The sequence below is a fragment of the Melopsittacus undulatus genome, chromosome 11 (assembly GCF_012275295.1).
Source record: "Melopsittacus undulatus isolate bMelUnd1 chromosome 11, bMelUnd1.mat.Z, whole genome shotgun sequence".
In the NCBI taxonomy this organism is placed as follows: domain Eukaryota; kingdom Metazoa; phylum Chordata; class Aves; order Psittaciformes; family Psittaculidae; genus Melopsittacus; species Melopsittacus undulatus.
Window position 1 is genome coordinate 22,257,736 of NC_047537.1, and position 27,422 is coordinate 22,285,157.

At 43.2% G+C, this 27,422-nt stretch overlaps 1 protein-coding gene across 1 annotated transcript; it reads left to right on the top strand.

Annotated features, from left to right (window-relative positions):
• Positions 1 to 100: 100 nt before the first annotated feature.
• On the top strand, positions 101 to 26,430 carry GNA13 (G protein subunit alpha 13). Its single transcript, XM_005146129.4, has 4 exons — positions 101 to 421; positions 2,083 to 2,309; positions 17,253 to 17,303; positions 21,729 to 26,430. Exons 1-4 carry the CDS (start codon positions 139 to 141, stop codon positions 22,299 to 22,301), a joined length of 1,134 nt encoding a protein of 377 aa, XP_005146186.1. The 5' UTR covers positions 101 to 138; the 3' UTR covers positions 22,302 to 26,430.
• Positions 26,431 to 27,422: the final 992 nt, after the last annotated feature.

Sequence of the window (27,422 nt, forward strand, 5' to 3'; positions counted from 1 at the left end):
ACAGCCACCTCCCGCTCCGCCATTTCCTGTGAGGCGCCGCTCAGTGGGCGGGGCCTGCGCAAGGGCGGGAACACGGCGCTGCCGCGCATGCGCGGGGCGGCGGAGCGGGCGCTGCCCTCGCTGGCAGTGCTCGCTAAGATGGCGGACTTCCTGCCGTCCCGCTCCGTGCTGTCGGGCTGCTTCCCCGGCTGCCTGCTCACCAGCGGCGAGGCCGAGCAGCAGCGCAAGTCCAAGGAGATCGACAAGTGCCTCAACCGAGAGAAGACCTACGTGAAGCGGCTCGTCAAGATCCTGCTGCTGGGAGCGGGGGAGAGCGGCAAGTCTACTTTCCTCAAGCAGATGAGGATCATCCACGGGCAGGACTGGGACCGGGCGGCCCGGGAGGAGTTCCGAGCCACCATCTACAGCAACGTGATTAAAGGTGGGTGAGAACGAAGGGGCAGCCCCGGCCGGGGTCTCCCTCAGCCCCGTGGGTCGCTGCCTCCTCCCGCCCGGGCGGTGGTTTCGGTTCGGCCTTTCCCTCATGGAGGAGCAGCGGCCCCGCACTGCCGGTGGCACCGCTCGGGGGGCAGCCGCTCTCCGTGGGTCTCACCGGCTATGGGGTGTGTGTGGGGGGGAGAGGCCGCGGCCCGGGCGCGGCCCCCGGAGGGAGCAGCGGTCCCGAGCGGTGCCATTTCCTGGTAATGCGATCGCGGGGATGAGTGGGGATGGATGGGGCGAGATGCACCTGAGGGTGCCGGAGGATGGGACGGGTCCTGCGCCCCAGGAGGGAGCGTGTCGGTGCAGTGGAATAAGGCTGTTATCGTGTTGGAAACCAGCATCAAACCTGCACCGAGGTTCGTAAAGGCATCGCTGAAACCTCCATGCAATGGGTTGGGAGCGGGCTCTTCATTTCACTGCTGTCATCCTTATTGAATCGACCGCTTTTGCCTTATCATTCTCGTCTAAATCGCCTATCAGTTTATCAGTTTGGACTGGGTAATAGTTGGGCAAAGTCCCAGCTAAGTTTCTTGGAACAGCAGAGCAATGTCAGACCTCAGCCCTGCTCGTGAAGGGGGCTGAGGTGCAGTGAGTCTTGAAGACAGTTGGTTTACAAAGCTGGTTACAGACCAAGCCTGGGGAAGCTACAAATAGCAAGGCAATAGGAATCACAAGCAACCTATGTTGACCAGCTTACAGTTTGTTAGCAAAATCTGGTGCTTCCTACTCTGTGGAAGTATACACTTAGGAACTGCAGCTCTTTTGGAGGCTGCCTCTCTACAGTCACTGCGTTTGACAGATGGAAAAGTCATGGGAAGGGAATGAAGCCTGAAGAAACACTCTGGTATTGAACAAGTGTGTTTTTGTACAGTCATTTGTTACTACACCTTAATATCTTTATGTTCTCCCCATGCCTCTACAGTTGCTTGTTCTTCATGGTATTTTTTAAAGTCCTTTCGAAGGGAAGCTTAAAATACTGTGTTTCTCATAGGGAGTATGTACCAAAACAGCAACAAAACAAGTGCAGGGAAGTCTCTCAGTGATACAACTCGTCCTGCATGTAAGCAGGAAAAAAAACTTTTAGAGAGTGCAATGATTTAGTAAATATTGTGTTCATATCTCTGCAAATGTTAAAGGCAGTGATAACTGTCTACAGGTTGAGATAACTAGATACCAAGCTCATAAGAATACAGAGATTAGGGAGCATTGAAATACACAGTCAGATGGTTTGACATATTCTGATATAAGCTTTCAAATATACTTCATTTGAGTTGTTTTGTGCCAGGCAAAAGTGTTTGTTTGGTAGCACAGATTGGAGGCTTAGTAATTAAAACCAGCACTTTATCAAGAGTTAAACCTGTGCTGTGGATATTACACTGTTGGCTGTGGCCATGTTTTTCAGATCGTAAGTATCTGAGGTTTGGTTTTACCTGGAAGCACAGTGCTTAGAGTCAGTTGTTCAGAGACTGTGATTTCCTCCTGGGTGGAGAGACCCACTGAGCTTTGACTGTACAGAGTAAGTGCATTGTCTGCAGCTTTGTAGGCTACTGAAACAGTAGATGGTGAGAAACTTAATTGCAACGCTCTTTCATCCTGTTAAAGGTGTGAGAGTCCTCGTGGATGCCAGAGAGAAACTTCATATCCCCTGGGGTGATCCTGCGAACCAGAGTAACGGAGATACGATGATGGCGTTTGACACCCGCTCAGTTTCAGTGGTGCAGGGCATGGTGGAGACAGCAGTGTTCCTGCAGTACCTGCCAGCCATCCGAGCCCTATGGGCTGACAGTGGCATTCAGCACGCGTATGACCGGCGCAGGGAGTTCCAGCTGGTAAGTTCTGTGTTTGGGATTGAGTGTGTATGATTCTTGTGTGAGTGTATACAATGCAGCTCAGGCGGCCTCCTCATGGATCTTAAGCCTTTTGGAATAGTACACTGTTACCCTGTGGTATTGCAAACAGATGCATTTAGCTCCTTCCCTCCCCCTTTTTTACAAAACTAGAATAAAGAGCTTCTGACATAATTGTCCTCATTTCATATGTGAGAAAGCAGAGGTCTGGAGGGATTTATGTTCTGTAACAAAGCTTGTATGTCTGTAGTGTTTTTATCATACGATTGTTTCCTCTGTGAACTAGTGCGTGGACTTCAAAACCAACACAAAACATGGTTTGTAGTAAAGGAAGATTTAACAGTAATGTGATTTTTAAGAAAAGATATGCATGGGTTAATGAGAAAAATTTAAAAACCACTCCCTTCTCTGTTCCAGTTTGAGCAATCTAGCAAACATTCCCTCTGTATACTTCCTGTTTAATTTTGAATGTCCATGTTCATGCTCATGTAATGAGATTTTTGTTGTGTTCAAGTTCTCAGCTGAAGATGGAGTATACAGGTTAATAGTGGGGTTGAGATGGAGTATGCAGCTCTATAGTGGTGATGGAAAGGAAGGAGAAACATACCTCAGTTTTGAGCCAGAGCTTTAACTCCCTGTGACAGCTGAAGTCCCTTTGCTCAATTTCCAGGCAAATGCTGCAAAAGGAAGCGAAGAATTGGAGTTAAATTTGCTGTTTATTGATTCACAGACTTGTGTAGTAAATGGCAATGATACAGGGATTTGTAGGGGTGGAGGTGGAGAACCTTAAAATAGATCAAATCTGTTCTTGCAGGTCTCTTGAACCTAAGTGGCTTTGTGTTTTTTGTCTTAAAAATAACCTTTGTGTTAGTGTGAATCTGAACAATAGCTGATGATGTCTCCTGTTGAGCTGTTATGAATGGTTGTGTAATTGTGCTCTGGCTAAAATAGGTTGTGTAAATATGTATTGCTCTCATCATGGAATACCTTGTAGAGACTGCAGGATGGGCAGGTGCGTGTCACCTGCCCTGTGAGCTCTCAGTGATGTAATATGTTTCTGAGGAGACCTGTTGCTCCTTGCATTTTACCTTCAAGGTGAACATACAAGGGTGATTGCTCTGCTTCTGGTGCAAACGTGACTTAGTGACACAGTTGCTGTGCTGGAGTGATCTGGTTTAAAAGCTGTTAAATAAACTTGTCTCTGCTAAGCATGGCTGGTGACTGCAGGGGAAGCAGCAAAGGAAAAGGGACCTGTTGCCATTCCATCGTCTTGAGTCTGAGGAGAAGGTTCTTTCCATAACTGAAGCTTGTATAGAGTTTCATTTTGAGTAGGATTTGAAGAATGTGTGTGCTTCAGGCAGAAAAAACCCTATTGCTTTCTTTTGGAAATCCCTAAATCTGCATAATGTCCTGGATTGTGTATGGATCTTGTTATGTTTTAGGCAGAACTCCAGAGTATTTTTTAAGTGCTCTTAATAGTTGACTACTATCCTAATACTAATTTTGAAAGTAAGGTAACAGCTTTATTTATACTTATATTGCTTTATTCCCTAAATCCTTTCAAAATCTCAGCCTGAGATATTTATGCCAAGTTATAAACATGAAGAAAAGGAAGCAGCTGAATAATGTCACTGTATTGAGTGCAGCAGCTTGAGCAGTGCTGGCCAAGCATGAAGTCTGGGGTTTTACCCCCGCTGAAGCTATGACAGAGCTCCATGTGGGCAGCAGAAAGGTGGAAGATTCCTGGAAGCAGTATGGACTTTGGCCATACCTGCTGGCAGGCTTTGGAAAAGAGTGCTCAAGAGAGTTTAGGTATGTGATGTGCTATGGAAGGGAGACACAGATAGTTAAGGAGGGAGTGATGGGTGTACCTCCAAGGCAGGAGGTAGGGCAGGGAGAAGTTGGAAGAGACACAGACAGTGCTCTTGGGTTGAGTGCTGACTCCTGAAGAAAAGATCCAGGACTGAAAAATGTTAGTATTGCAGATGGGGAATAAAACTGTTTTCTACTTCCAGTTCAACTGCTTGGGACAACAGATGTAAGGAAAAGAGAGATGATGGCAAGATCTGTGCACGTTTGTGAGAAATCATTGAGCTGTTCATGCTGTTCTCCTTCTTCACCATCATCTTTCACTTATAATGCCAGAGATGATGCTAGGACCCTGAAGAAACCATGTGGTCTTTTTATAGCAGCATGAGAGGGGGGAAAGCAGAACTTGGTTCTATTCTAATGGAATTAGAAATCAGCATTTCCATGCCTTGTTGGCTGGAGCGTCCTTCCTCATTTTGTTAATGTAAGTGGGTAAGTGGTCATGAGGATAGTCAATATGATTTATTTTCCTTGGTATAAAAATAGGGGCCTTCTGGCCACTAACAGCAGGATTTATGAAAATTCATGAGGTCACTTATGTAGTGCTTTGAAACTAATTACAGCTTAGTGCATGTGTGCCACTTCAGTACTTCTCAGGTGGTTAATATTATAATCCCTCAAATTTTACTACAAACTGAAGTCATTCAGGTGACAGTTCCACTAACACAGTTAACTAAAGACTCTTGGCTCTGTAGCTTAGTCAGTTCCTGTAGCTGTATATTTTGGTTGACTTCAGGCTTTCTGTCCTTCATGCACTGAGCTTATTTCTGCTACAGCCTCTGGTCGATGTCTGATGTGGATTAGTTACAGAGTTAGTCTGAATCAGCCTGAAGCTCTCTGACATTTAATGAACATTGCAGATTTCTCCTTGCCAGTCGATTTCCAGTTAAGATCTCCTGAAATGACTTGGATAAAACACACTCATCTTAATTCTACAACATGCAAAGTGATTTAACAAGATATTTCCTCCCCTTTGTATTTATGCTCTTGAGCTGTTCAGTGCTGTGGTTGGAAAGGTTTGCTGTTCTCACTGGGACTTGCTCTGAGATGCTGGCAGCGGAGGAGTGGCTGGTAATGGTGCTGCCTATCTGGTAACACTGAGGAAAGCACTTCTGAGTATGGTTGTACACTGCTGCACTGCCTCTCACTTCAGCAGGTGCTGTGAACTCACATTTGCTATGAGAGTTGTGCACAGAGGAGCATTCTGAAGTAGTCTCCCAGAGTCTTCTCATTCTCTGACAATGGAAGAGTAGGATGAGAGCTGAGTAACTCAGATGCACGATAAGCTTTGAATGTGTTACAGGTTTGTTGTTGTTAAAAGAAAACTTTTGAGTGGGTTTGGATGTTTGCTACCAGCAATCATTGATCTGCAGATAATGAAGTTTTGCCCTACTTGCAAATTACAGAGTGTTTTTGTGGTGTTTTGTCCTTAATGCCATGAACCTGAAGTGTTCAGAGGCCGTGACAACACTTTGTTCTGTCCATATCTGCACAGAACTGCAGATGTGGATGGTACAGTAAGGATGTGCATTTACCTCTGGATCATGTTTACTTCTGTGATATGTCTGCAAGTGCTTGATCAGATTATAGAAGACAGGAAAAGGCGTGTTCAGCTCAAAGTTATGCTGCTAGTTTTGCTGCAGCTTCCCTGCAGCATTTTCCTGTTGCAGAGCAGTATTTTAGAGGAGTGTTGTTCAGTTGAACTGACTTTTATCTTGCCCTGGTGGGGCTTTTCTGGGTTCTGTCTCTGCATATTGATGGGGCTGTTTTACACAAGAGAACATTACGCTAGCTCTAGTGGAAATGAGTCCTCAAATGGCCACTGCAGAATATTAGCAAAACTTACCATTCTTTCAGGTGTGTAGGCAGCACATCCTTGAAATGTGCTTGACTACAGTGATGATGATGAGGCCAGTTGTATTTCAAGCCAGACCAGATTGCCACATGCGAGCTCTTTCTCAAATGTGTATGCCCATCTCATGGTCAGTACTTCATCTCTCTGAAGTCACAAGTGTAGAACCTGGAAAAACAGTATCTGTCATTCACTGAAAGCATCTACAGTATATTTGTGACACTGAATTTCAGAAGCCTTTCAACACCTTGTGCCTTCTGTAATGTGCTGATAACTCCTCCCAGTATTCACCCTCTGCAGCCTCTCCACACCCCAAAGTTGGGGGGTGGTGATGTCTTTCCCCTTCCCCAGATCCCCTCTTGGTTCTGGGATTGGGTGTTGGTTTGCTCCGGTCTGTTTCTGGGTGAAGTGTGGAGATGGTGCTTCTGTAAACACGTGGATTGGCTATTCAGGCACTTAATCATATAATTCACAGTTAATTTGTTATGTTATAATTACACTGAATATTGCTCAAAATTCTGTGGGGAAAACAAAGCTGCAGCTTTGTGTTGAAATATGAACTATTTTCCCCTCTTTCCCCAGTCAATGGGTCGCCAAACATCACATCACAGGGTGGTGCGTGTACAGTAAGCATGACTCCTTACATCCTTGGAAAGGTTAGAGCCACTTTTGGTCTTCATCTGAAAAAGATTGATTAAAGTTTCTATGGACAGAAAAATGCTTTACAATTTTATACTTAAAAAGGAGTCATTTAAATCTTCAGAAAAGACTCTGAGTTCTCGAGGGTTTGCTGTTTTTCCTGCCCCAGTGACAAGATAATGCTGGCTTTGAGTTTGCCTTAGTAAGGCTCTGTATGGGCTTAACACTGAAGTCCAACAATGAGGAGGCTTGAGTTTCCTTACTCTGGGTTTGTGGCCAGAAACCCTTCCATGTGTGTACTGGTGCTTTGTTAGTGGGAATCGACTGTAATGCTGAGCTGAACAAGTGAACTTTTACACTGATTTAAGTGGCATTTCTTTATCATTTTTCAAACTGGGATTAGGATTTCTGCTTCAGTCTCTGCTACTTTTAAAATGCAGTTTCACAATACAGTGTGGGAGCAGAGCCATGTGTTCTTATACGTACTCTGTCTTGACAAGCTCTGTCGTGTTGATGATCACGTGCCTTGGTTCCCTAAACATTTGGTTGCAGAAGACTAAAAAGTGACCTACTTGCAAGAATTTGCATTCCTGAGCCTTGCTTGAATAAAGGTAGAATACGTTGTGTCCTTCTGGATATACTGTGCATGCCAACAACCTGAAGGCTTCAGAGGAAGAGACTTCCACATCTTGATGTGTGAGCCTCTTCTCAGCGCATTCTTTTAAATGCGTTAGATGAGCTTTTGCTGCTTCTGCTGCTTACAGAGTAACATGAGACCGTGGTACAAACATTCGTTCAGAGCCCATTTCCTTGCTGGCTGCTAACCTGCAAGGTCCTACATGTTAGTACCTGTAGAGCTGTCTCATTACATTGCTTTACAGGATTTAAACACAGCATAGCTGTGCCATTCTCTGTCCATTTAGAAATGACTTATTAATGTAAGCCCAATCTACACTACAAAGTGGCAGTATTCATAGCTGTCAGCAAACCTCTGTGCTGGCAAAACATGTGGTATGAATGCAGCCCTGATCTTCCATCTATATATTGTGCACCCGAGGCAAAGGATATGGAGCCATCTTTTTCATATGTAAATATGGGATCCTTTAGGATTAAGGTGTGATGCCAGGGGCAGTGTTGTACTGCTGCTCCCTAATGTGAGTTTACTCTGACTACAGCCTTAGAGGCCAGTTAAGTTTGCTCTCACTGAGCACGTATAACACTCAGGTTGTATTTGGATGACTCTTTTGGCTGTATTTATGAGTATACTATTTATATGTTCTGAGTTCATGCTGTACCTCTCATGCAGAACTAGCAAAGTGGAAGGAAACTTCAGCTTGTGGTAGCTGAGGAAGTTGCTTAAGAAAATGTCAGAAAACGTAAGTGCAGCTGACCTTACTACGTAAGAAAAGCAGTAAAGTAGTCATGTTTCACACAGAAGGCAAGATAATCTCCATGACAGCATTTGGCTGCTGGCACTTGGGTTTTTGGAAGTATCTAAGTTTACCACAAATCAATTGAGAAGCTCAGAAGGTGCAGAGCCTGTCCTGTGCACAACACCGAGCTGGATCATGGTGACATGGAGTCTGGCTTGGACCAAGTGGCATCTTGTTCTGGAATATGAAACCTTTATGTGTTAAAGGTAAATAAATGGGTCATAGAACACAATATTAGTTAAATTGTCAGACTCAAACAATAAATGTATTTAATACAGATGAAAATCTCTGAATAACCCGTATACTCTACAGCCAGAGTAGTTTGATGGCTCAAATTTAAATGGTGCATAATGTTGAAGATTGTGCCAGAAGCTAAAGAAGGTCCTAAATTGTTTTCAGTATCTTCCCCACTTGCATGTCTGCATTAACAAGAAACAGCAGGTAATGCAGCTGGGAAAGCTGAGGAATTCTGATTATAAAAACCACTCTGAATTCTTTATCATCACAGTAACTGACAGCTTCAACTGGGTAAGAGAAGTTTTGGATTATTACAAGCACTGAGCTGCCTTTTACAGCACTTAATTCACTGCATTTTGTTGCACACTTCTCTGTCATGGTCATTCACACATTAAATGTTTTCCCTGTATTCCACAGTCTCCTCAGTTAAGATAAGTGGAATATTGGGCTCCTTTTCTGTGACTTAACCAAGGAACTTAAAAGACCCCTAAATTCTTTTTATAGATGAGAAGTACAGACATGTGTCATCACCAGTGAGCTTGCTGGGCACATGATGGTATTTGGTCACCCACTGGTGACCAAGTAAAGAGGATGCAGAATTTCCAGGAGAGGAAATACAGTGCACTGACGCCTTCTGTAATTCAAAAGATCAGCACAGAATAGTGTGTAAACCCCCCTACCCCTTGATTTAGGGTGATCTACTGGAATTTTACATGTGGATGGTACTGGGGCTTTTAACTGTCTTCACTGTTCTTTGTGTGCTTTAGACACAGCTTTTACTGATCTTTAAATACACTGACATTCATTTAAGGATACCTGTAGGTCTTTCACAAGACCTAGCAGATTACCACTGAATCTTGTCAGATAGCTGGTAACAAGAGCTCCTGTATTTATATGTCATCATTTGCAAACAGAAATACCAGAATGTAATGGAAATGGATTCTGTAATTGAGGCAAAGGAAGGAACTAAAAGCATTTGCTCATCTGGGTTTCTCATGAGGCCGAAATACGAACCAAATGTACTTTAAAACTGAGTCTGAGGGATACTTCAGTGCCTGCACTCATGTCTAGTTCAGGGTTCTGCTTTTGAAAGTTGTGATTTAATTTACAGTTTATGTAATGGGCTTTTCAAGCACCTTAAAGTTCAATGTGACCACTTTTAGTGCTGGTGTCTTTCCACATGCCAAATATTTGTCATGTTTTGAGGAGCCTTTGCTGGTCTCGTACAACTTGGAAGCAAGTGAGGCTCCAAATGATGGATGGCAGATTTGCAGACTCACTACTGCTTCAGCGTTAGGTTAAATGCAGTGTGAGTTGCAAACACATGAAGTCATGGAGCCAGTGGGTCAGTGCACTGAAGGAAGAGCAAATGTTTACGGTCTGGTTCCAGTCTGTTTTGTGTGTAAAACATTTGAAGTTTAGATAGATGCTTCCCAGAGTGTAAATAGTAATTGGGAGGTGGCTGTTCCGTCTGGGTCGGTGCATGTCTTCATACAGCTTCTAGGTCTGTCTGTGTGCTGTGACTTGGGAGGTCTGGTTCATCAATGAAATCCGACAATCTTTAGTTAAGTATCCATGTCTTTCCTAAAGTCCCGTTCTGGAAGGGGAGTTTGGATTGTAGATACTTCCTGAAAGACAGAGTAAAAAGAGCTTTGAAGGGAGAACATTCACCTGATCCTGTGGAAAGTGTATCCTAATTTGCTTTCATGGATTAGTTTCTGTTCAGGTTCTTGCCAACAGAAACATCTTCATTAGACATTCTGGTTCCTCATGGGTTGTGTCCCATTTGTTACATTTCTTAACCTGTCTCTGATCTCTAGAAGGGGCTGCAGTAGATCCGAGTTTTCTTCCTATTTGGGAGCATTGGTGATCCTAAGAAGAATGACACTCCAGGGAAAATGCTGGGTACTCCTCAGGCTTTCAGTTCTTGGAAAGAGTCTCTTTGGGGTTTACTGTTGAGCTGTACAAATAGAATATTGCTTCATACAACTCAAAGGGTTTCTTAGAACTCTCAGCTGTTTATAGAATATGGCACAGCCTGGTCTCCAAGTAGTCTTTCAGAAATAGAGTTATGGTAATAGTGTCTTGCATGGAAGAAATTGTAGTTCTGCAGTCTTTAACAGAACACCGTTTCTCGCCTCAAAGCTGTAGTGAATGTTTGTATCTTTGAGCAGGTTTTGTTAAGAATCAGGCAGTTGCATCTGTTCAGGAGAGGGGAGGGATTCCTAGCTGAGAAAAACAAAACTGGATTTCTTCCTTCTTAGGGAAGTAACTCAAAACTGGAGCAGTTTGCTCTGTGGCACACCAGTATGTGGATGAAGTTCTTAGTGCCTGATCACGTCTTCATTTGGTTAAGGGGGATAGCACATTATGTCTGAAACCATGGAAATGCTTCACTGATTGGAGAAGATTTGGTCTGAACTGTGATTGAGGCTTTTGAAGGGTAATGCAAACCTGCAGTCAGTGCAGGAAGGAGAAACAGGGGATGCTGGAGCTGGATTTGGAGCATTGAGATCCAGACTGGCTTGAGCTGTGTGCCTTTTCCCCCTCATTCACTGGCAGCTGCAGCGGATGCTGCCAGGCAGTTGTGCTGCAGGAGCTCAGGTTGGTGTGCTCTGGCTTCCTCCGTTTGTTATCCACATCGGAGAATTGTGGATTAATTGGATTACACGGTAAATAGGGGATAATAGATTAAAGGGATATTATTGGGTTAAGCCCCTTCTTAAACCCCTTCACCTTTCTTTGTTAATACCATTATGCAAGATAAAAATGTCAGTCATGAAATAAACTTAGTGTGACTCCTCCATTTCATGGTGCTTTTGTAGCTTTGTGCTGTTGAACACCTTCCACCCAATGCGATCCAGCTGTTCTTGGTACAAATTCTGCTCTGCTACCAAGAGGTTTTACAAAAGATCACTTCTGTGAGTCAGGACTTCAATGTTTCCTTGGTTTAGGACAGATATTCAGGGTGCGTGACTGAACACAAGACAGGTTTCACTTCTACACTGCGAGATGCTATTCTTATTGCTGTGAAAACAGTTGAATACAACTGGAGCTGCACACAGGAAGTGCTGAAAAGAGGAAATGAGTTGGTGCTCTCAGAGGTGGGATGAGATGTGACGCATTTGTGACATGTATTGGTGGAGAACAGGATTATTTTGTCCTGCTGTAGAAGTAGATGTAACCTGTAACTGAAACTGTCCAGTCATATAAGGAAGCAGCAATTAATCTCAGTGTATCAGTAACATAGAGTGGTTTGGGTTGGAGGGACCTTAAAGCTCATCCAGTTCAACCCTTGCCATGGGCAGGGACACCTTCTACTAGAGCAGCTGCTCCAAGCCCTGTCCTGGCCTTGAACACTGGCAGGGATGGGGCAGCCACAGCTCCTCTGGGCACCCTGTGCCAGTGCCTCAGCACCCTCATAGGGAAGAGCTTCTTCTTAATGCTAATCTAAATTTACCTTCTTTCAGTTTAAAGCCATTTCCCCTTGTCCTGTCCTTACAGGTGCTTCTCTAAAGCCCCTCTTCAGGTTTCTTGTAGCCCCTTTAGGCACTGGGAGCTGCCTTAAGGTCTCCCTGGAGCCTTCTCTAGCTGAACAACCTTTGAAAATGGGCAGGTCAAATCTGAATGATGTTTGAAATGGCTGAGTTGCAGAGAAAGAAGCTCAAAGATCCTGAAATACCTGATCTGGATGTACAGTACCTGCGCTTAAGCCCTTTCAAGGCTGGTCTATTAATGTTTCCACTGGCAGCAGTGCTCTTTTAAAGAACTTTGTGCCTTTGGATTAAGCTTCTAACAGGCAAAAGACCCTATACATAATAAAATGAGTGCCACAAGGATTATTAGGGTGTTGTAAAATGCAGAAGTGTAAGGCTTTGGTTGTTCCTCCATCATCTTTCTTCCTTCAAACAGCTTTTCCCATGTTATGGGTGATTGGTTTGTGTGTCAGTTTAGGCATGTACCTGGCAGCCTAAGAACACTGTAGTTACCTCCTCTTCTAAACTAGGCTTTTAAAAAAGCTTTTTTTTGCCATTATTTTTGTGGGTTTTTTAATTAGATAAAATAAAAAAAGGTATGTTTTACCAGAAACTCAGGTAGGGTCAGGAAGAGAAAAGGTTTGGTGGTTCCTGTAATTCTAATCTAGAGTTACTCAGTTATATCTCCTGTTTCCTTTATCTGATTTATCCTTTCAGATATTTAAGTCCTGTCCACTCAGTGTGAACTTGCAGCCAGAGATGGTTTGATAAACTGTTCATATCTATCTTTAAACCTTGTGATGACTGAATCTGTATTTGATGCTTTTTCTTGCTTTTTGTATTTTTTGAAGTGATTGCTGTTGGAAAGAATGTGCTGTGTTGCCCTGGAACAGCTAAAAAAGCCATTTGGCGATGCTGAGGTTTCAACAAATCATATTTAGATTGCTGACATTGTTTTCATGGAAACCAAATAAATTGGTGCCACTTCCTGGGTTTAAAAGATGTGTTCATCTGTTGTGTATTTCTTGTAATAGTCTCTTTTCCTCCTTTTCCTCCCCCATAATATTTTAGTGGTTGCTCTGCTTTAGGCACTAACTAGCAACGTTTCAGACAGTAATCTTTCTCCTTGCCAAGTGATGTTTATAAAAGATAACTGATCAGGGTTACTTCAGAACACAGCTACCACACTGTTGTCTTGCAGGTAGATGTCCAACATGTGCTGTAATCCCATCTCTGTAGGAGTGTGTTACGGAAAGCTCAAGATACTTCATTGTATAGGCATGAGCAAGACTAGTTGGGATGGATGCAGTGTTGTACGGAAAGCTGTTGTTGTAATATCAGGTACCTTAATGAGAATAGGAATTAGTGGTTTACAAGAAAACACAACTTGTGTGCTGAGGATGAAATGAGTTGGCTTTCCTCAGGGATGATCACAAGACTGCAGCAGGCACACAGGCTGTTCTGAATCAAACCGTGCTGAAAATGGAAGAGTTGACAGTTATGAATAAAGTTATTTAACAGTCAACTTCCTGTGGTTTACATGCGTTTCTCAATACTCCCATCTGAAAGAAAAAAGGCATCTTCTGCAAGCAAAGTGATTGTTTAAAATCTCATGTTCTGATAGGATTCATATTAATACTGTAGGAAACTATCAAAAGCTCTGTGACCTGACACTGGAAGACCTTTGAAGCTAATGTGTAGTCCATTCATTCTGTTGTACTGGGGGTGTTCAAGAAGGTTGCTCTATTGCAGTATATCAACACACATGACAGATGTGCTTAAGCTGGTGTTTGTCACTTCTGTTCACATCTTTTGGCCTCTGCTTTAAGCTGAGCAGAAGGAAGTGGACAGACAGTGGACAAGGAAGGGTCAATGGTACAGTTCCTGCGGTGTAACAGGGCATTGGTGACTTGCAACAGACTTAGGAGCTGGCAGTTCACAACAGCTCAACTGTAAAAATGACTTTAAAGGGTTCACCTGCGTTTGAAAAACCAAAGGTTCACTTGTGACTAATTTAAGACCTTCACATCACTGTATTTCTTTAATGAAATCTTCCCATTTCCATCATACGTGCTCACAGAACATGGGTGTGAAGCCAATGGGAATGAATGGAGAACTACAGAGCTTTTTGATGGCGGCAGATCCTGTAGTTTCTCAGTCTTCTATTGATTTTGTCCTTGCTGTGGCTCCTTTGTGGCATAACAGCAGCAGATTGACTGTTAGAGCAGCCACATGGACGTGGTGAGCCACACTGGAGTTAGTGGGGCAGAGTGGGGAAACCCTAGTTTCTGTTTTCTAGTCATGTTGGGTAAACCAGAAGGTTTACAGTTTGTGTAAAGGGAAATTTTAGAAGACAACAACTGTCTGTTGAATACAGCATTTAAATATAGCAAGTCATTGATTTATACAGTGTGATCTAGTTCTGGATCTAGTATCAAGCAGAAGTAGCCTAACACAGATGTCTTTGGAGCTGGTGTTGTGAATAGATCAGTTTCATACTCATTTTTAACAGTTGCTGGCATTAAGGCTTTCATTGGTTGTTGTGTGGTGGGTTTTTCAGTGAGTTTCTGAATGCTGCATACAGCACACACCCCTTTGGGAAAGGACTGAAGTCTTGCTTGGTTGCTTTGTCATGCTGCTTTTTTGAAGCTTGCTTAAAATGGGTCAGAACTGTTCAGTTCTGCAGGAGTGTGCTCTGTTAACCATCTGTTAGTGGTGGTGGTTGGCTGCTCAAGAGTAGCTGTAGTTATCAGAGCTGAGCCTGCTGATCTGAAGATGTCCAGGCCAGATAGACAGAAAACAAGCAGAGTCAAGACACTGGCTTGTAGCTGTATGATAGGGGAGGGCTGTCTGGAATGTGATGGAAGAACTGCTGATGAACTTAGTGCTGTTTTAAGTTCTTGATGCTGTGCAAATGGATAAAATCCAATGGCTGAACAACTTTTATCCTTAAATACTGAGTTGAGTCATTGTGACAGCACTTTCTTGGTGTGTCATGTTAGTTGTCTGGATAGATTTTCATAAGGGAAGAGCTGAGTGAGCTGCAGATGTGGAGGAGGGAAGCTGGTATGTCACTGCTTTATTAACTGTATCCTGCTTATAACTGACTGCTTTTAAAGCTTAACCTCATGAGCTTCAGAATGGCCACCTTTATACTTGTCTGCCCTTGACTTCGATACCTGACAGTGTGGAGACTAAGCAGTCCTCTTGGTGTCCTTCACTTTTCTGCTGATGTGTGGCTCTAGAGCATTGCAATTGCTGCAGCCCATGTAGTTTGCATTCGTGTCTTCAGGAAATCCCCTCATTTGGGAAGCTGTTTCTGGGGGTGTTCTGTGACCTTTACAGGCTGTGGTTTACTCCTGCAACTGCTCAATCCATTGCAGTAGCAGTAAGCCCTGGGACTAAAAGGAGATGTACTAACTCATGCATTCCGGTAGTGTGGAGTTAATGCTTCTTTAGGGAGTAGGCATTGCTGTAGGCAGTATAAAGTAAGAGTTGTCTAAGATTAAAATATATGTCTGCATGTAGCCACACACATCCATACTTACAGCCTCTGAGGCCCAGGTATTGTAGAATGAATACCTCCACTAAATGAGTCTGAAATCAGTCTGATTTTACATAGTCCTGAGGGGAGGGAGGGTTGCCAGCTCCTACTAAGGACTTAAAACAGAAATTAAGCCTAAGCCTAACTTTATTTTGTCTTAATATTCAGCTGCGGACTGTGGTCTTAGTACTTGGAAGGCTTCAATTCTGGTCCTGTTCCTCCTGCTTGGGAAGCTTTCATGGATTTGTGCATTAAGGTTGTGTATTTCTATTTTCTGTGGAATGGGAATGCTGCTCCTCATACACTTCCCTTAGAAGACTGAGGCTAGAAGGGATTTTGGAGTGCTGAAAAGGAGTATGTGTGGAATACTGCTGTCACTGCAGGAGTTGCTGTTCTGTGCCACTGGCTTTGAGATGGTTCATTAATGTTAGTGTTGCAGCTTCTCACCCAGAGAGAATCAGTAATGATAAACTAAACAGAAGGTAAAATAAGGTAGTAGAAGTGTGCTGGACTCTTTCCCTGCAGGTGTGTCCAGCACAAGGTATGTTTCAACCAGAGTCCCAGTCTTGCCTAATGAAAAGCTGATGTTCAAATTGCACACTGGAAGGTGAGGTGTCTGCTGCTGTTAGGTAACTTTAGGACCTGGAAAACCTGCAAGGGGTACGTGCCTTGTGTTATGTATCTGCCAGAACCCTTTTGGGACTGTTATTTACCTTACCCTACTTCACTGCTGCTTAGGTGACACAGTTTAATATTGAGGTTTGATATTCTTCATAGATAAGGTCTATTTCAAGTGAAGGGAAGTGATTATCAGGGTGTAACTCTTGTCCTGGTTCACACGTCTGGCTTAGATGTAGGTACCCGGCCCTGGATGCTGCTTCAATTGCTCATCAAGAAAATTCTGTCACTATTCTTGCTCTTCTGTACCCAGAATGAAAACACAGATGGTTTCTTTTCTGTACTTACTATAAAGTAAATAGGTTACAGCTTGGTAACCAAGAGCTTTCAAAAGGAAGTGTGGCTCTGCTGCTGTGTTGATGCTGAGAATCCTATAAAGGTGCTACCTTCCTTTGCAATAAATTCAGTCAGTATGTTACCTGTTGGAAGTGAACTGTGGTTCAGCAGCATCCTTGTAAGAGTTTTTCCTTCATCCCAGCACCCTGATGGAGTTCTGGACAGTTGACTGTAGTTCAGGCTAGAGAATCTTTAGTTCCATGTTACCGGAGGGATTAAACACTTCAGTTCCTATTTGCAAGGAAAGGAATGGCTTGAATCCAGAACAGAACCTGTATAGTAGATGTGATATCATGCAGTGTTGCAGTGTGGAGCTTTGTCCATTATTCCCAGAGGAAGGATGTCTTGTCCAGCTTGGTCTTTAGTAAAATGCTTCATGAGTTGTGGTTTCTCATTCTCTATTCTGGTCATTGGCAATGCTCAGGGGATGTACCTTCATGAATGGGCTCGTATGGCAATGCAGTTATAAATGAATCATCTGCAATGATTAATCCTGCACTGAATGCTTGTATGTGCAGACTCCTCAAAGGGTTGGAAGAATTGAATGCAGCTTTTCCTAATGAAGGTGTGGTTGCTTCATTGATGCTCCCTGTGGATAACACTGTCGAATTTACTTAGCAATTCTAAACTGGAAAGAACTTAACTGTTATAAATGTGCCTACCCATGCTTTTAAGCTTAAATATTAACTGACCTAGAAATAAAACATTAGTTGTGTTCTTAGGAGAGCTGCTTGAGAGATGGTAGTGATTAAAGCTTAAAACACTGATTTCTGGATGTTGGTAAATGAACTGGACTTCACAATGTAAACTCTTGAGATCACCTGTGCTGCTTATTTAACTAACTGTTTGCTTTGTTTTCAGGGAGAATCCGTAAAGTATTTCTTGGACAACTTGGATAAACTTGGAGAACAAGTAAGTCTTTTGGGTTTCTTTCAGTCTTGAGTTTTAAGCAGTTTTTGTGATCTCTGGGGTTTAAACAGATGAAATGTTATTAGTGTCTACTCAAACAGCTTTAACTTTGACTGTTCCATTATCTCAGCAGTTCATCACCAACATGTCAAAAACAGAGGGCAATGCAAGGGCCAAGAGACTTTCTGGTAATAAAACTTCTGTAGAAATTAAACAAAACCCAAGTTACAAATGCTTGTCCAGTCAAAAGACTATTAATGTAACACGTCAACACGAAATGATACCCAGAAATGAATGCTTTTGTTTGTACATATCCGTTTAGGAACACCCAGTTAAATTGGTGCATCGGTCAGTGGTACCATCCTGTAGCATCTGCTTCAAAATCAACACATTTGGTACAGAATCACATCTGTGTTCTCTGGGGGGGAAAAAGCTGAACCTTTTGGGTAGAACTCTTGGTGACTGCTTGAATAATGAAGTTGTCTGATGCTCATTAGTTGTGCATTGCAGAAATGGCATGTGGAAAAACTGCCTGTAAAATGGGATGCCAGCTTGAGCTCCATGGGGAGGCAGTTTCTCCAAGGTCATTTCCAGCTGATGGCTAACAAATGCTGAAGGAATCCCAACCACTACAATTGAATCCTGTTGCATCAGGCTTAATTCTGGTTTTCTCTTTAATGGAGAAAAAGTTAGTTTTAAGCTTTTAACTGTAATTTGTTTTTCTGACTAGAGCACTTGTGATTACCTTGCAGTATCCATGTGCTTCCCAGATACCTCACTTGAAAGCCCCAACTCTTGGTCCTTCAGTTTTGATTTGGTCTTGAGTTACACAGCAGTAGGAGAACTGCACTTGCTTTAGTGAAATGCTCAGCTTTCTGCTAATGATGGATTTCTCATGGGTTTTGAACCCAGTGCCCCTTGAGTTTTGGTTTTGGTTTGGTTTTTCTGCCCCTGCACATTTGGGTAAAGATTTTTGCATCTTCTTTATTTAGAACCCTTGGTCCCTTCCTTGATTCAAGCCTGAAACTTGAAGTCACTGTGTTTTCTTTTCTATTTTTATATGCACACACACTTATTGTAGGTTTGGTGTTGCTGTGGGAATGCTGAGCTCTGAATTACAGCGTTTCCAGTTTAAAGTTAGCCCAAATGATGTTGAGATACAGAGGGATCCTACAGGATCTGCTGTCATAGAAAATGTTGGCTCACTTTTAGGGAGTGAAAGATCTGATGGGTTCTTCTGGTTTAATCTTACCTATATGCAAGATTTGTCTAATGATTATTCCCTCAAACTATGTATTAATACAAGTATTGTACTATTCTTATCTGTTCTGACACAACTGAATTGCTTATAAACAGACTTGGAATTCATGTGCCTCTTGCCCAAAGGGAGCACATGATAACAGTGAGTAGGGAAAAGAACTTTAATGTTCAGATTTAATCAAATCAGCAAAATACAAGTAGTTGGCTGGGATCAGCTGGGTTCCTGCATGTTTGTTGTTGTTTCATCTGCCAGTGCAGACTATATGTATCCAAAATACAGAGACACGTCACTTTCCATGTTGTGACTGCATCTTATTTGTGCTTTATATTCTAACTGTGGAAACAGTGATGTGATAGTTCAGAGAACTACCTGATAACCAAAAGAAGTCCTTTAGAAGGAAAAAGAGGAGTGAATTTGAGGAAGGAGATAATTCAGAAAGCAAGCACATGTTTGGAGTCAGTATCAGTGTGGATCCTTGGGAAGAGCTGCACAGAAAATAAACCAAAAAACCCAATAACCCCCCAGAAACAACCAAACAAACCAAAAAAGGGTGAGGGTGAAGAATGGAATGGACCTTGAGGATGACAACAGTCAATATGAAAGATAGGGCAAAGTGTAGAAGAGGAATGTGCCCTTTAGGATGCTTGCAGGAAAAGTACTGACTGACAGTGGCAAAACGCTGAAAGGATTTAGAAAGATAATACTCAGTTCTGTCCAAGGAAAATACTCTCCTAATGCTGCAGTCTTTTGATATGGAGAATGGGATCTACAGTGAGAAAGGGGCTCATTCAGAATTGCTGCTGGTATCCCAAGGATCTGGGCATGAGGAAGAAAACATTATCCTTACAAAAGACAAATGCTGGAGCTTTCTTAGGAGTTGTTGTTTGGTCTCCTGTACACCCAGCACTTGGCGTCACTGCGCTCACTTGCAGGCTGGTGCATAAGAGCAGCCATCATCTGGTCTAAAACATGGTAGGTCTTCTGTGCATGGAGAGCTTGAAAGCACTTGAAAGGATTTTATTTGTGGTTGCAAGTGTGGAAGGAATTTTAAATGAGTAATAGTACTTGAGAGGGAAGTTGTCAGGAATTTTAGGGATAAGCTTCTTGCTCTTGAAAGCTTTACTGAATAAACATTACAGGCTGACTCCCAGTAGAGTTCTCTTCATGCTCTTGGTTCAGTACTGAAGGTATAGGTGGCTTTGCCTTTCATATTAATTGATTTTGTTTATTTGCTTTAATAATCTCAGTCACTCCTGAGCCTTCCTAAAACTCTCTGGTTTTGTTTTGAGAACTTGAGATTAACTTCCTGAATGACAGAAGATGCTGTGTTCTGTCCGGAAGATGGAACCTGTGACATCCTCTTCCCTAGGTGCTAACAGTCACCTTAAAATCCCTTCACATGTGCTCAGTGACATCTGATACAGTCATTGCTCTGTTCTCTGATTGGTCTTCCTCTAACAATTTTTGGTGGAAAAGACCAAAGATAAATTTAACAAAGAGAAAAATCTCATTACCCTTTAATGTTGCTTCTTTTAATCGGGGCCCTTGACTGATTTGTGGGTGCTCATTGCTTGGTTGGAAGGATCATGATGCGACTTCTGCAGTTCAGCTCTCTTGCAGATTGAGGATGTGTATGTGTAATAGTGGCTATGGATGTGTAATAGTACAGCAGCAAAATGTGCAGGGTGGGAGCCTGTTCTTCAGAGCTGCTCTGTAATTCCTGCCACGATAAAAATCAGTGCCTTAATCATGGGCAGCTCCAGGAAAGAAACACAGGAGTTCAAACAACAACAGTCTCTGTAGCTGGTTTCACTTTTGAGCTTACATTGTAAAGCAAAGTGATCTCTGAATTTTTGGAACATTACACTCCCTAAGTGTTAACACCATTTTCTTAAAGGCTGTGGATCAAACTTACACTTGGAATACCAGTATTTAAGTAGCCGTGTAGTTGTGTGCATGTTCCCCTGCCTCAGCTCACTAGTTGAATCAGACTTTTTGGACCCAGGTCTTACACATCCTTGTAAAAAGTCCAGGTCTGGCACTGTCAAAGGAAGAGTTTAGATCACTCACTAAGAGGAGACTAAAGTTCTGGAACCGAAGTCACACTCTCTGAAGTTGTGAGAAACGCTGGAAAGGGGTAAGGAAGAGTTTCCATAACAAGTGAACAACAAAGCTTTAAACTTCAGTGTCAGCCAGCTGCCTGTTAGAGATGTGCTTTTTAGACAGCAAAAAGCCTTGGACCATGTGCCAAAGTGTAACTCAGAGTGAAGAAATCCCCCATACGAGTCTTGAATTTCAGGCTGTCGAAAGCTGACTAATAAGAATTCCTCTTCCTGTTAACATCTGCATCTGTTGATAATGACCAGTCATGGAACACTGAAACAAGTAGTGAAAGACCTACTTACCCTGCCTGTTTAATTCTGGGGGAAAAGGTGAGCTCCTAGGCTGTCCTACTGCAAGAGGCTGCTCTCCTCAGCTGCCACTTTCTTCTCTTCTACCAGTTGCCCAGTATGTTTTGGGCTACGTTTTGAGCTCCCAGATGTGGCACATAGCTGATAGAAGTGACTTTTTGGACTGATACGATGTGAAAGATCCATGGCAAGAGCAGAGAAAGTTGCTTAGGTTGTGCATTTCTGGCGTAATTGCCTTAGAACTGACTTAGTGGAGTAGTTCTTGGAAGCAGTGATGCAGTATGCACGAGAACATGGGAGGAATGGAGCACCCACAGTTAGAATGGGATACTCCCCGTGGTTACAGATTGGAGAAACCTGCTTTAGACCCTGATTGCTGCATTGCAGTGTTGGCAGCCAGTGTGTTTCCCAGCACTGTGGGAAGAGGATGACTGAAGCAGAAAGTAATCCAGAATGAGGGAAACTGGCATGAGGAACTGATGGTGTGGGTTGTTTATGGATCCTTGTCATGTGGCAAATGGAAAGCTTCAGTTCTCTGGGGTCCACGTTTGATTAATATGGGGTGTGTTTCCTGCTTTGGATGCTAGATCTTTCCAAAACACTTCAGTGTCAGCATATAAATATGCATTCGTGTGTATGTTTATTCATAACCTTGTGCTGTTCCTCTGCAAGCTTCTCTCAGTGGCAGCTCAGTTGCGATCACCAGGCCTGCACCTTGTACCCTAACCAGCAAACTCTCCTTGATGTCTCTTTCAGGACTACCTTCCCTCACAGCAGGACATCCTGCTGGCCCGGAAACCTACCAAAGGGATTCACGAGTACGACTTTGAGATCAAAAACGTCCCTTTCAAAATGGTTGATGTAGGCGGCCAAAGGTCCGAACGGAAGCGGTGGTTCGAGTGCTTCGACAGCGTCACGTCCATACTCTTCCTCGTCTCTTCGAGTGAGTTTGACCAGGTGCTGATGGAGGATCGGCAGACGAATCGCCTGACGGAGTCCCTGAACATTTTTGAGACAATAGTCAATAACCGGGTGTTCAGCAATGTCTCCATCATCCTCTTCTTGAACAAGACGGACTTGCTTGAGGAAAAAGTAAGAAAAGTGAGCATCAAAGACTATTTCCCCGAGTTCGAGGGGGATCCTCACTGCTTAACAGATGTCCAGAAATTCCTGGTGGATTGTTTTCGTACCAAACGCCGGGACCAGCAGCAGAAGCCCCTCTACCACCACTTCACCACTGCTATTAACACAGAAAACATCCGGCTAGTTTTCCGTGACGTTAAGGATACCATCCTTCACGACAACCTCAAGCAGCTTATGTTACAGTGATGTGCAAAAAGACAGTTTTATTTGAGTAACTTTTGTGTGTTGTTTTTGGTTGTTTTTTTTAAACTAGGAAGTTTACAGCAGGAGTAGAGAAATCCAGATCCTGTCAGACTTCTCTATGTGGCTAAAAGCTGCTGCTGAACACATTATTGCCAATTTCTGCAGAAATTCAGGCTTAAATCTCTTCCAGTGTAGCTTCAAGTTGACTCCAGTTGTAATTTTATAGCAGACCTATGTCAAAGTACCTGTAAAGTGATAAATCTGACCTTTTATGAACATATGTATTATAATCGTAGGAAAAAGAAATCATTCCACCTTCAGAATTCCAAGTCCAAAGTTCAGCGAATTTGTTGCAATTGTTAGACTGTGGCAGTAATATAAGGGGGGAGAAACTCTTCACATCTAACTCTGTTATGAAGACTGTGATACCATAGCTGACTTAATGATTTCTCAGGTCTATTGTTGGTTAGAAATCCCATAAATCCCTTGCTGGAATCATCTCTTTGAAGCTAGGATTCCCGGGTGTAACGTACTTCCTGTTTAAGTACCGGTCTTTGCATGGGATTTGACTAGGAGATGGTTTAAATATACTTAGGTTGGGAGCTTTGGCCAATCCTGGCAGGAAGTACAACCGCAGGCAGAAGTCCAGTGATGAGGAATTAACAAATGGCACAGTACACGGTTTCACTCCACTGCATTGTACGGACGTCCTGGAGCCATGGCAAAGCACAGAGCACTGCGATACGGTCCTCTTGAGAGTCTTATGTGGGAAGGGGGGAGCAAGCTCAACTTGTATTTATCTTCACTAACCAGATACTACATGTAGGTACCTTACCCTGTTCTTGAAGCGCTTTAATATAGCACTGGTTTATCTTTACTTTCTTCATGACTTACAGAGTGCCTCATCTTAAGCAGTAGGCATGTGGTGATGGATAGAAGGACTTGCAAACCTAAGTGCCTCCTTGTGTTCTGTCCTACGGTATTTCCAGTGGCCTTATGTGAGCATCCGTGTTCCCAGCAGAGGCCTTGTGTAGCTGACACCATGAAGATGAATGTTTCCTTGTGCAGAAAGAACGTGTCACAGCAGAATGTGCTTCAGCTGATGAAGTTCTTTCTGACACATCCCAATTGGGTCTAGCAATCCTAAGTGTACTTGAGCCAAATACGTTGCACAGCGTACTCCAGAGTGCTGCTTGTGACTAAGAGTATCTTACCAAAAGTTCCAATGCAGGGTTTGTTTTTGTTGTGTTTTTGGGGGGGATGGGGGGTGTTAAGGGGAGGATGTTATTGTTGCCATATGATTTAAAAGTATAATACAAAATACTTCTTTTGCCCAGTAATCTTCATACATCACCCCGCATACATCCTGCAAAAGGAGAGTAAGCTTTTGTCAGCTTAAAGTGTTTAAAGAGCAGGTTTCCCCCAGGCTGTAGTGTCATGTAGGCAGTTCAGCTGGCCACTTTCCCCATGGAACAGACCAATTCCTGTGGATCATGATGCTGGCCAATACTTTGAGTTTTTATTAGCATAGCACATGTGGCAAGTGGTGCAACATCATGTTCTCGCTGCTTGGAGCAGTGTCCCTGCTAGGATGTAGGAAAGCTGCCTGTCTTCTGAACTTAGCCTTTACTTACTGTGATTGTAAGTTGTATTAACATCTCTGTACCTCGTTCCCCTGTCAGTAGAAGGGGAATACTGTGTTTTTGTTTAGTTAGGTGCTTTGAAAGACCTCTATTTTTTTATCTCATCCAATGAATAGTCATAGATTAGTCTGCGATTCCTGCCATAAGGCACTATTTGGCATGTAATAGGCATGTAATGGGAGTCCAGAAGTTCTCCGTTTCCCTCTTTGGAGAAGGATGATCTGTTGAGCTATAAATGTTACATGAGCAGACACCAAACCTCTGCATAGCCTCATAGTCTAGTGTTGGGAAGCAGAAGCTGATCAAGTCCATACCCTCGTTAGTCAACGGAGTAGGCTTGGTTTTTCCCTTTGCTGACAGTTGTCTGAACAAGTGTCTTTATGAAAAGAGACTTCTCTCTGCTCTAATTACAGTAATTAGTTTGGAGAGGTCTCTAGTATGTGTGTTGCAGGATGGCAGAGCAGATGCTGCAGAAATGACTAAAGACTGGATAGAAAATGATAGGAAAATGACCAGGAATTTGTCTAATCAAATTGTTTGTGTAAAATATTGATGAATTTTGTGTCAAGGGACCTGCTAATTTACTAAAGATCCTCAAAACTGATGTCAGTCAGAGGGTGTATCAGTATCACCAAGGCACTGGGTACTCAGCTAAAGAGGGGAAAACACTCAGCAGGCTTCTCCCCTGAACCAACACCAAATCAAATGGGTTTACTGCTTTTTAGATCACTTGCCCTGTGCACACTGGGGCTGGTAACACAGTGACGTGACCCCTGCAATGCTGGGCCATTCTGGCAAAGCAGGCCCTGGTAGATAAGCACTATATGAATCTCAGGCAGAAACAAGTTTTATTTTAATGAAATTGAGTCAAATCACTTGTGTTTCCCACTGCCACTTATGTAAAAGGGAATGAGGGAATGGACCTTGCTGTATCTCTTTACATGGTTCCTCTGTTCATACTGGCTAAACTGAAGCACTGTTTGGCTTTTCCATCTTCAGCCTTACTCTTCATTAGCTGCCTGAGAAAGAGCACAGCATGTACTGTTGTTTGTCTTTCTTTTCACAATGGTTTCTAAGTGTTGTGTCTTTATAACAGAACATCATTTTGGTACAAGAGCTGAAGGATGGATGTTTTGAATCAATTTTATCCTGAAGCAATGAAATGAATTGCAGTTGGCTAGTAAAGAGTGGAGCCTGCTCATGTAAATCAGTCTGTGGTACAAGGTCAGAACATACTTCTAGTGAAGGTGGGAAAGCAGGTGGAAAATCAGGTTCCCCCAAACTCCCTTAGTTCTCTTTGATGGAGTGATCACTGACCATATGGAGATATACCACTGTCTTGTACAGCCTTCCTGTACTTGAAGGTGAAATTGGTGTTTTAGCGACTGTTCCCTGCTGCAGTGTGTTTGATTTGATACCTGAAAACTGTGGCTGTTCATCAGGGCTTTAAAAGTTTTACTTTTTTAATATATTTTATGTGGGAGCTTAAGCCATCAGGTTGTGTAAAACTAAAGCTTTCTTCTCGAATATCTGCTCTTAACCAAGTCAGGCGGGTTCATCGATCTCAAAGGCTGTATATGGGACTCATTTGTCTAGTAAGTAGCTTCACATCCTGCCCATCAGAGTGATTGGAGCAGACTGCTCAGGTCACATGGGTGTTTCAAGCTTCATGACACTTGGCTTATCATCATACTCACGATCAGTCCCAGATAGGTTGGTCCTACTGTGTCTGCTCCACGCTGGGGAGCACCTCCCTGCTGAATGCCTTGGAACCAAGGATGTTCAGCATGTCCCTTGGCCATCGGAACACTCCTCTGGGTATTCCCCTTCCAGGACGGTTGCAGAAGGTTCATTTCCCACAGTTCCTGTTTCAGATGGATCAGACGTTTCATGCCATACCCAACGGTTCCCCAGTTAACTTTACAGGTTTTTTTGATGGTACCAGTAACATAGTTTGGTTTTGAATTACACAGCATTGCAATCCAGTGCCATTTTGCAATTTCTTTGCCTTGTACTTGAACAGAAGTTGAATTGCAGACTATTTAAATGCGCTTTCCTGCGCTTCAGTAGCAGTGAGAGCTTACCTGACGTGAAGCCTTTCTGTAAAAACTCCTTTTGTAACAACCTCATAGATCTTTAACAAACCCCAGATTTGTATTAGCTTTGTATAAATGTTTGTGGCTTACAATTTTATATGTTTTAACTTTTGATAAACTTTCCAGGGACTACTTTTTATTGTAAATTGGGTTTTTTTGTTGGTTTTCTCCTTGCTTTAGGTTCAGATTGGCAATAAGTTATTTCTAAGGGAGCTCTTAGAAGAGAAAAGCATCACTTCCTTTTTTTATAAGACGGTTAAATTGAATAGTTTCACACCTCTTCCACTCGCTTGTACATTGCTCTGTACATACCCTCCAAGTGTTGCCTTTCAGCTATTAATATTTGCCTTGTGTACAAAAATTACTGACGATGAATAAACATATACAGCCTCACTTGGTATTAGACATTGTTGTTTTCCATCGAGGCAGCCAAGTGACTCTTGTTTCTGCTGGCTGGCAAAGAGCAGGGATTGCTCCTGCTTGTGTTTCACATGAATTATGTACTAAATCTGGACTCTTCAGCTCGTTGCTAAAGGGCTCCACCTGATTTGCTTTCTGCAGCAGAGAGGCAAAAGGAAATTGCTGACTTGCATCTCACAACCAGTTTGCACTCAGCATCTGAAATATTGATGCCCCTTGTGTGTGGTGTTGCATAAGGGGCCAGAACTGGGTAAATGATGTATCACAGGCCCTTCCACTGCACAACATTTGTGCTCTGAACAGGTTTGGGCTTTTCAGGCCCGTATTACAAGTGGAATTGCATCAGGGTTCACCATGGTTTCTAGTTTGGCTCTTGTTGATTAAAGCTCTCATTAGGAATGGGTGAATGGTGGTGGACCCTTCACAGCACCTCACTGACTGATAAAGCAGTGGGGAGAGCTGAAGGATGGGCAGGGAAGGATTCCTGTGAGCAAGTTTCAAGGAAGTTTCTTCACATTCATGAAGCTCTTGATTTAACAGAAGACCTCATTGCATGTGCTACTGAATGCAGGTTGGGTTTTCAAGCCTCTTCCTTCCTGTTAAAGTAACTGGGTGGTGACACAATAACGGACATAAGGGAACGACAACGGAATGGAGTTGTGCCAAGGTCCCTTCCAGCCCAAACTGCTCTGCGATTCCATGATCCTATGAAAGGAGATGTGTGCTGAGGTGGGAGCGTGCTCCCTGCCTGTGCATCCAGCCCAGCCTCTGCCTGGCCCTGCAGAGGAAGCCAAGAGCCTGATGAATGGGTGAGCACTGGATGTGACAAACCTGGACATGGAACAGGCTGTTGGGAGCCGCTTCAGTGCCTGCAGCCTCATGTGAAGGTCAGTGTTTAAAGCCTGTGTGCTCCCTGGCACCGGCTGTAGCAGCAGGTTTGTGTCTGCTGCTCCTCAGGCAGGGAG

Coding starts and splice junctions, on each gene's coding strand:
- GNA13 (XM_005146129.4), top strand. CDS start 139: ATGGCGGACTTCCTGCCGTCCCGCTCCGTGCTGTCGGGCTGCTTCCCC. Junction 2,310..17,252: donor GGCGCAGGGAGTTCCAGCTG/GTAAGTTCTGTG, acceptor CTTTGTTTTCAG/GGAGAATCCGTAAAGTATTT. Junction 17,304..21,728: donor TGGATAAACTTGGAGAACAA/GTAAGTCTTTTG, acceptor TGTCTCTTTCAG/GACTACCTTCCCTCACAGCA.